Raw genomic sequence first — 10,532 nt, forward strand, 5'->3', positions numbered from 1 at the left:
ACGCAAGACAGTCGTAATAAATTACTTATCGCATACTGGAATGCTAACAGACTCACTGAAAATATTCTAGAAGTTTCGAAATCTTTAAGCAAGCATGAAATTGGTAAAATGCTTATCTGCGAAACAAAATTTCAAAAAAATTAAAGTGCAAAGTATCTGGGTACAATTTAGTTAGACAGGATAGAGCTGATAACAGCGGGGTAGGAGGCCTATTCATACTAATTAAAAAGGCATAACTCACTACAAAAATGACACTCACATACAGGAAATGGAAGCCGTGGGCATCAATTTTAAAAATAACCTAAAAATTACATCTGTGTACTCCCCACCCCGAGCTACTTTAACAACATCTGAATTGGACAAATTTTTTGCCTTAGGAAGAAAAGACCGAGATTTAAATGATAAAAACTCGGAATGGAATTGCAGCTCAAACAATAAAAATGGCAATTTCTTATTCAATTATATCAATAGTCACCCGTACAATTTAAAATACCCAGCCGGACACACATTATTCCCCTATAATTATTCAGCTTCTCCCAGCACAGTAGATATTGCCCTGACAAAAAATATTCGAAATCTTGTTAGCATTGAAACTAAAAACGAGCTGCATTCAGATCAAAATTCTGCTTCAAATCACCTAAAACTTTCTTAGATTATAAAAAAGCTAACTGAAAGGGTTTCATAGATCATGTAAGTTCAAACATTACAATGAGTAGTATACTTAAAACTAAAGAGGACGTAGCTAAAAGCATTAACAACTTAACAGCCACTTTTAATAAAGCAATTTCAGAACATTGCGAACAAATTAACTAAAATAATTAAAAGAGAAGAAACTTTACACAGAAATAATATCTCGTCTAACGAATTAAAAACCTTAAAAGTTAAAGGTAACTCACTCTGGAAGTTGACAAAAATAATGAAAGGAAATCGCATCAGCGTAATTCCAATACTGCATGGCCTGTAAGGACTAGTTTTTGAAGATAAGGATAAGGCAAATGTTTAGGATTCCAGTATGAGAATGTACATTTCATGAAGGAAGACATGAGTGACGAAGCCACTAGGAAACGTGTTAATCAGTGTTGTAGCAAAATACTTAACTCTAATGTTAATATGGATAATATAAAACTTGCAACACAGAAAGAACGCAAATTAATAATCAAAACCCAGGCTAAATAAAGCTCTTGGCTGTAATAATTTCTCAAACAGAATTCTAAAAGAAATTGTCCAAGAAAATAATAGTCCAAATTATATATTTTTAATGCATGTTTTATATTATCTTATTACCCAACTAAGTGGAAAAATGCAAGTATACTGCCGATATATACTACGACAGGAAAAGAACACAGGTTTCCCTAAAGTTATAGACCGAAAAGCTCACTTCCGACAATTAGTAAAATTTTCTAACGAATTATATATAATATATTATGGGACCATGAATGTAAACACAAGCAGATAATACCTGAACAGTTTGGTTTCCGACATAGACATAGCACAGTTCATCAATTAGTAATACTGACCAAGCATATAGGTACCAATTTCAATATAAATAAATGTACCTCACTTCTACTACTTGATTTATAGAAAGCATTCGACACAGTCTAGCATAAGGGATCAATATACACATTACAGAAACTAAATAACTCGTAATATCTAATTAAAATCACCATCAGCTACCTACAGAACAGGAAATTTCAAATTAAAGTGAATAGTACTCATTCTAATTACCATTATGCCAGGGCTGGTGTACCGCAAGACTTTATTTTGGGTCAAAGTTACTTTATATATTATATAAATGACATACCATCGACCAAAGAAACTAAAAAGACCCTGTTAGCCGCTGATACAGCTATTTTTGCAAGTTTCTATCAAAAGGACATGCCTATTAAATATTTAGAAAGACATGCAGTGATATTAGAAAAATACTTTAAAATATAGAAACTTAAGATTAATGTTGAAAAGACTGAAGTGTTAGTATTTGCGAAAAGAAAGTACAAAGGCACACACCTAGCTTTCAGAATGTTAAATCATAACGTCAAAATGAGTAAATCTGTTCAATGCTCAGGCCGATATTTCGATAAAACCCTTACTTTTGAAAAACACATGACAGATGCCTGGGGCGTGCGACTGTTGGTTCTCGTGCTTCGCGCTCGATGATATATTTATCTCGCGCTCCGCGCTCGGTCTTTGTATATTCCTTACACCTGTGCACAGGTTTTTCAAAACTAAAAGTCAAAACATCGACAACAGTAATTTGGTGATAGTGACTTCTTTTCTGTTAAAGCTCCTTCGGCTTTAACGAATATATGCTCATCACGTATCTCGTACTTCGCACTTGAATTTGTATTTTAACTTGTATATCATTTCCATAAATGTATATTATTACAATTCATAACATGCATTGATATTAAAACAGACGTAGTTTCATTGTCTCTTTAAAAAAATTGCGCATTCTTTTAAAAAGTTTATTATTAAATATTTTACTGCAAATTCTGCCGGTTTTTCCTAAACTGAATTTACTCGTTTCCAATTTTGTTTTTACGATTTAAACGTAGCACATACGTTTGAAACATCAGTCTTACCTTTTTTCAACTTCTAACTTAAATCCCTATCTCATTGACCCACAAAACTTCGATTAACAAGGGTTTGAGGGCAGGGGTGGGTGGAGGTTACACTGTAAAAAAATTCGGGAATTCTCCTCACTTAAAAGTGGGGAAAACTCCACATTTTCGTTAGGGAATTGGGAAATTTCCCCTAAAAGTCCTAATAATTTACTAAAAAATTGTGGGAAATTCCCAAAAATTTAGGAAATTAGATCATACCTACCATTTTTGGGAAAATTTCCCTAAACTTTTTGTAATTTTTACACAAATGTTCGGGGATACTCCCTACAATTTGGGGAATTGAATAACTCCTACTAAATGTAGGGAATTGTCCCAAATATAATGTTCGATTTTTCACATAGGTTAGGTAAATTTCAAATATGTGTGAAATTTTTTCTATTGTTATTAAATAACTATTAAGTTGGTAATGTGCGTGTGTGTGATTGTGTGAAGAAAATATTTGACGAATCGAAGGTTTCCCCCCACATGCGTAGATCTCAAATATTCATTTTATTGTTTCACATCATTTTCATTGTTACTCCTATACACAAAATATGCAGATTTCAAATTATTTTTTGATTCTTTACATGAAATGTTTATTTTGACTTTTACAAACAAAACAACCCATTTGAAAAGAAAATATTTGACCAATCCAAGGTTTCCAGGGCACGCCTAGATCTGCAATCATTATTTTTATATTTCATAACTTTTTCTTTGTTACTGTTACAAAACAAAATACGCAGATTTCAAATAATTGTTTCATTATTGACATGAAATTTCCATTTTCACTGTTATAAAGAAAATGAACAAATAGTAAAGAAAATATTTGACTATCCGAATGTTTCACATCAAATGCGCAGATCTCAAATATTTAGTTTTTTATTTCATAGCATTTCAATTGTTACTATTATAAACAAAACACACCGATTAAAAAAAAAATCGTTTCATTATTCACACAGAATTTCCCATTTTCACTCTTAAAAACAAAATAAACAAATTGAAAAGAAAATATTTGACCAACTGAAGGATTTACTGCACATGCACAGATGTGTATGCGATCAAAAATGACGTAAAATGGCATATGTATATTGCTCAGTCCTGAGTAGTGTTAACTACGCATTTATAAAAATGACCAGAACGGTAAGTATTCAGTGTGCATACTGAATACAGTAAGCATACTTTAGAAATAAATAATTCGGGTTTAAATTGTTTATTTAAAAGTATTTATTTAAAGGGTTAGATTTTCCCAGGGTGACCAGACGTCCTTCTTTGGAAGGACATGTCCTTCTTTTTTTATATTTGTCTTTCTGTCCTTCTTTCTTGTCTGATGTCCTTCTTTTTCAAGATATTTGCGATATTTGCAATTTTTATTGCGCGGACCTAAATTTTCTTCACAACTTCTACCAGCAAAGCCTTAGCTCGAGAGGAATAAAATTCGTCGCTTGACCAATGACAAATTTACTTAGATTAACCTCATTGTTCACTACGTTTGTGTTCGCGCAGCACTTCTCTCTAGGAATTGTGCTTGTTGAAACTGCGATGGGAGTCCGAGATCGTATCGAAAGCTGAAAAACGAATAGACCTCTTTTTTTAACGTTCGTCGATGGAAAAAGAAGTCCGTTAGATTTTCGACTGCGAAACGGCCCAGAGTCCTACTACTGATCGTATAAAAAGCCATAATCTGCTATATATTCGGTTTGTGTTTCCCGTTCCCGTTCTTCATTTTACTATTCCGATGACTGCAAAGGGGAAAATGTTCCTATGTCTCTGTCACTGTACAAATCTAACGTAAGTACCATTGGAAGGTTATGTTTAATTAAATTTTTTAAGTTTTATTTTGAGTTTCTTAGTCTCGTAAATAATAATCTGTCGCTGGGATTTTCATTTTCTATATTTATTATTCACAGGTTATAATCACAGGATAATCACTTTTAATTTTCAAATAACACGCCAAATTGGGCTTGGGGCGGAAAAGAAGTAATGGTGGGAGGTGGTAAGGAGTGGGGTGTCCTGCTTTTCCTACCCAGTCATCTGGTCACCCTGGATTTTTCTTTCTCTTTAGGAAGAAGTTACAATTTTTATTTAGCTCTAATGATCAAGGCCTCATTTTAGTCTTTGAAGAATTCTCAACCAATCTATTTGGGTTCTGTTAATTAAAATTTTAACTATAATTGTTTATAACAATAATAACTGTATGATTTCTCAAGTAAATTTTCTAAAATAAAGTCATCCCAAATAAATATTTAGAAAATCCTTCGAAGAATAAAACGAGACCTTGATTATTAGAATCAAATAAAAATTTTAACTTTTCCCTAAAGAGAAAGAAAACACTAAGCCTGTAAATAACTACTGTTAGATAAACAATTTTAAACTGAATTATTTTCTTCTGAAGTGCGATTAGAAGTTTCCATGAACATTTACAGAAATGAATAATGGATCTTTTTTTGTTGATTTTATCAATCATTTTAAAAACAGGCAATTTTTGAAAAAGGCTTAAAAATGAACCTCTGCAATGGCAGAGTTGAGTGCATAGTGTCTAGACTGCACTCTTTAGATACTCCAGATACCTGGGCAGGTAGAGCAATTAGTAACCGCCTGACCGATGCTTCGAGAAACATTTCCCCCTTTATGACTCATAATAGTAAAAGTATTAAAATGGAAAAATTTCCAAAGACTTTGGTGCGTTTAGCTCCAAATTTTCTTTATTTTTAGATGGACCATATTTACCGGGATGCTAAAGCTACTTTCAAAGAATTTTTTAATCTTTAAATGCGTACTGAACATTTTTAATATTGAAAGCTTAACATTCAGTCTACATGTTTATCAAGTTGAAGATTTATCTTTTGGGATTTTCTTTAACTATTCTATTTTGCTCCAAGATCTGATAACAAATTCAACTGTTTAGTTCAAACAGCATTTATGTAATTGAAAATTACTTTCTTTTAGTGGAAATTTTTATTGTATATTCAATTTAAAATTTTTTAATTTAGAGAATATTTGAATATAAATTGTCTAATAAGCCTTGAACTGTTCAAATTTCGAAGAGCTTTTAAACTTTGAACGCTATAATTTTTATTGCTTATAAAATATTTCTCTTCAAGTGAAATTATTGCATCTTGATGTATAAATAACAATTGAACACTTATTATTTGCAGGAAAATTTGCGCAATTTTCAGAAATATTTAGAAGATTTTAAGGGTTTTTTTTAATTTTTAGGATATTCTAAAAATCATAGAAAAAATTTCATTAATTTTAAAATATATTCAGAGATTCGGAAAACTTTCAATAATGATGTTAGATTTGACATAATTTGAAATAACTTTTAGATTTCTCAAGATTTAGACATAAATTTTTGAAGCTTTAAAAGGATGATTAAACTTTTTAAGATAAAAGTAATTTAACTTCTAATTTAAGAAGAGATCAGTTTGAAAAGATTTAATTTGTTAATTTTTTTATGTTTTTATCTTAAATTTGTTCAAAATAATATAATTTTGAATATTTTAAAGTTGATTAATTGATTCTTTAATTGAGAGGATTGAAAATCATGACGTAGATTCCTATTTTTGGAATTAAATTTGAATCTTCGAACTCCGCATTATTTATCAAAGTTAAATATTCATCATTTTAGTTGCCCATTCATCCTTTTGCTTACAAATTCCTTGCGTTTTTTTGTGCAAAATCAATTATTCGAATTGATAATATAACTATTGGATTTTTGGTTAACAATTTATCTTTTTAGTTGAAGATTAATGTATTTTTCTGAAAATTCGTTCCTTTTAGTGCGAAAATTCCTGATTTTAGTCAAAAGTTTAATTATTTTGGTGAAAAATATTTCTGTTGCTGAAAAAATGGTTTTAACAGAACATTAATATCATTTGTTCCATTTTTTGTTAAAATTGTCTACTTCTTAGTTGAAAATTCGACTATTTGGTTGAAAATTCATTTTTTTTCAATATTCTTGGTTAAAGAATGATGTGCTTTGTTGTAATTGCAATAAGACAAAAAACTAAATTCTTATCAAAAAATGTCTTATTATAGACTTATTATTTTAAGTCAGTTAACAAAAAATTATATTTTAAGAAAAAAAATATATTTTCTACTACAGGTTGAAAACTTATATTTTTTTAATGTAGCATTATCTCTTTTGATTTGAAATTCTACTGATAATTGTAATAATATAATTCCTCCTTATAATAATATTTACGTTAAAAACTAGTTGGAATATTTTAAACATCATAATGTTATATTTCAAAAATCACTGTCCAAAAACTTCGTATCCATCGCAACAAAATGCTTATGACTGTATTTGACAGCCTAAAGAAAAGAAAAATTTAGGTTTAAAGTAAGTCTATGACTATTTTATAACTATTTTCATTAATAAATACATAAATATTTGAACTTTTTACTTACAGATGTCAGAAAAGGAGATTTTTAAAGTCACTGGACTGGAACGGAAGAAAATAGTTCTTGTTGAATGCACAAATATGGATGAGCTGATTTGTAATACTTGCAAAATTCTGGACCTTCCATTGGATGGTGTTTATAAGGTAAATATATTTGATATATATTAAAAATAATACAAAATTACTTATGTTACAATTTACTGAAGTTTCATAGTCACCTATACAAGTATAATGTTGTATTGTGAAAATATATTCATTTTAGATTGTTCTTGAAGGAGATAGAGCAGAATTTGAAGAATTTGAAGACTTAACTCTGTTGGCAAAAAGATATTCTATGCCAACATGTTTAATGATACTTCCAAAAGGTGATGTGTGGGAAACACCAGAATTATCCAGATTTTCCTACGAAATGACGTCTAGAACTTGTAAAAGAGGTAAACTGAATTTATACATATTTCCAGGGAATGCAATGTTTTAAATTTCGTTATTTCAATCTAATATATGAAATTATTTATTACAGGAGAGTCGGCAAGTGAGAGCCTATGTTCGAGGCCAAGTACAAGCATTGTATCTTCAATCGCCAATGAAAATCAATGCTCCGGATGATAACCAGAGATTGTTTCCTTTTCTAATGATAAACCCTTCCTTGCTACTTTTAAGTGGGTTTCGGGATCCGAAATCAGAATCATTAATTGGTAGCATTGTCGAATTGACTTATAAGATATTAAAAATAAGATTATTAATATTAAGGTTAATTTTTGAATTTAATTTTAGTTAATTCAAGAAATATGTGTTTCGAGGTGTTGATCAGAGTGTGAAGTAAATTGTAAGAATGGTTAGAAATATTAAATCATTTTTATGATGAGTAATTAAAGTTTGAATGTTCTTAATGATTATATTTATGTGCATATATTATTAATTGAAAATTAACATTGTTTTAATGATTCCTAACAATTTTGGGGACTTTTCCCTACTAAACTTCGGGGAAAATTCCCCAAAATGTAAGCACTATTACAAAACAACGTAGTGAATTTTTCCTATCAAATCTTGGTGAGAAATTACCACTTTTTGGTTAATATTCCACAATGTTTGTCGAATTTTCCCTACCTAACCCCGGGTGGAAATTTAAGTCGGGGGCTGGCCAGTCTGCGGCTGGAGAGCCTGGCTTCAAGTCGGGAGCTGGCCGGGGTTTCAGGTCGGAATCCGACCAGCATCGTCACGCTGCGCTAGCCAGCGTCCGGCCATGGATCATGGCCGGGAGCTGGCCAGGGATTTCGAACGTGGCCCGGACAAGATTATATGCTGCTTTACTAGCTTTAAATAATTCGTGTTTCAATTGTATGAAGAGCATCTATCACTGAGTTAAGGGATCAATTTGATTCTTTTTTACTGTAGAATTCGAACATATTAATATATAAAATTCCACACGCCCAGCACACAGGCAACATTAACTATTGTCACGTAGTCTTTGAGAGACAAAAAAGATTTAAAAAATGAATATTGAATGATTGCGAGTATTTTGACTTTAAATATTAAAAGTCTTGTTTAGAGTAAATACATGTATTGCATTTTTAAACATTATATTACAAATAAAATTTCTAACGCTACGGGATATTGAACCTGCATATATCTATACCTAAATCTAACGCCTAGCAGTCGGGAGTGCTAACCACTGCGCTAAACCAACAAGTTGAAACACGTTGAAAAAGCCATCCTCATAAGCTACAATTCAGAAAAGTTAAAGTACCAACTTTTAAGTACTCTTTTTCTAATTATTTATTATTATGCGGCGTTATCTAAATATAAAATATACGACATTTTAACAGGAATATCAGTAAAATATTTTTTAAATAAATAATTTAAATCGATTACAATTTTTATTCGCGTGATATTTTGTTTTTTCCCATTTTAGACTATTTTACAACTTCTTGCAATGACAGGAAATGTAATTTTTTAAGGACATTGGAAATTTTTAACGCAGGAGCTTAAAAATTTATTCTTGAATGTAAAAAATTTCTTAATAATAAAATTTTTTTTACATTCATGTGAGGTTTGGTTTTTAAGTGTTTTATACTATTTTTCAACGTTTAAGATTGATATAAAATGTAATTTTTTTCACAAAATGCATGGTTTGAAAGTCTGAACTCATGAAACCTTAAAATTTGTGGTGTGAAAAAGATATTCACCCAATATATTTTCACGCGTGGAACATACATGCGGGTATACGCATACATTTCTTAATGAAATCATAAAAAGTAATTAAGTTATTAACAAAGTTTAACCATTTTATTATTGCCAATCAGCGCCCAGCATTCGATCATAAGATTTGTCCCATGAGAGCCCAGTCAGCCCCCAACTGGGGTTTTGACACAAATTTTGTCCAGCGAGTCCACGACCTGCGCACGGCTAGGCTTTTGAAAAACAAACATAGCCCGGCCAGTCCCAGGGCTAACCTGGGCTATTTCCACACGGGACGTTGGGAAAAATTCAACAAAATGTGTGAAAATTAGCGTCAACACAAGTTTGGGGAAAATTTCCCAAAATATTTTTTAGAGTGTATTTTCAACCAAGACTCATAGCTGGTTAGTGTTTTATGCTGAGAAGTTCAACCAACCTTCTTCAGCGTTCTGTTAGATGGGATTACATATGATCTCATTTTCACGTTACCGGCCCACAGTGGAAAAAAATGACATTTTTGGTTCAAAATAACCTACAGTCCACAAATATTAAGCGATTTGAACGAAAAAAATGTGAAAAAAAGCTGTTAAGATTTCTAGGAGAGTTGTAGAGCAGAATTTTTCAATTAGGTTCTCAATTTTTTATAAATAAGCAAACAAATAAGACGAAAAAATGGTCATTTTATCTATTTGACGTTCACAGTGCTCGTCAATAACAGGAAAAGTGTTGAAATCGCCTCAGTTTCATAAACTAATATTAGCTAAAGATGTTCCGATATTATACATATTTCTAAACAACAAAATTTTCTACAAACAAATTATTTGTCGAAAAAATGTTTTTTATGATTTTCCATAATCATACGTTTTTTCTAATTATATTGCAAGAAATTTTATCAACAAATGCAGTAGTCAGGCAGTTTTCGATAGAAAAGTTCGTTTTTTTCAATGTGAATTTGTTTAAATTTGGAACTTTATGATATTTACAGCAAAATTAATCAATTGTTTATTAATCTTATGATCTTTTAAACAAATTTAATAAACAAATGCATTATTCGGGCATATGTCGGCAGAAGAATTCGGTTTTTTTAGTGCCAGTCTTTTCAGATGGGAACTTGATGGGAATTTCAACAACATTCATAATATGTTAATAAATTTTATTATTGCTTCAAAAAAATTTATGAACAAATGCATTAATTAGGCATTTGTCTACAGAAAAATTTGTTTTTTTATATGTCAACAGTTTAATTAGAATATCAGAAAAAAATTAATTTTCCATTGACAGATGCTCGAATAATGCATTTGTGCATTAAATTTGTTTTAAAAAAAATTATCAACCAATTATGAATTTCGCT

At 30.7% G+C, this 10,532-nt stretch overlaps 1 protein-coding gene across 1 annotated transcript; it reads left to right on the plus strand.

The window, feature by feature from the left end:
* Positions 1–7,067: 7,067 nt before the first annotated feature.
* LOC117170569 lies at positions 7,068–7,625 on the plus strand. Its single transcript, XM_033357405.1, has 3 exons — positions 7,068–7,147; positions 7,266–7,437; positions 7,524–7,625. Exons 1-3 carry the CDS (start codon positions 7,085–7,087, stop codon positions 7,607–7,609), a joined length of 321 nt encoding a protein of 106 aa, XP_033213296.1. The 5' UTR covers positions 7,068–7,084; the 3' UTR covers positions 7,610–7,625.
* Positions 7,626–10,532: the final 2,907 nt, after the last annotated feature.

The sequence above is a fragment of the Belonocnema kinseyi genome, chromosome 4 (genome assembly GCF_010883055.1).
Source record: "Belonocnema kinseyi isolate 2016_QV_RU_SX_M_011 chromosome 4, B_treatae_v1, whole genome shotgun sequence".
In the NCBI taxonomy this organism is placed as follows: Eukaryota; Metazoa; Arthropoda; class Insecta; order Hymenoptera; family Cynipidae; genus Belonocnema; species Belonocnema kinseyi.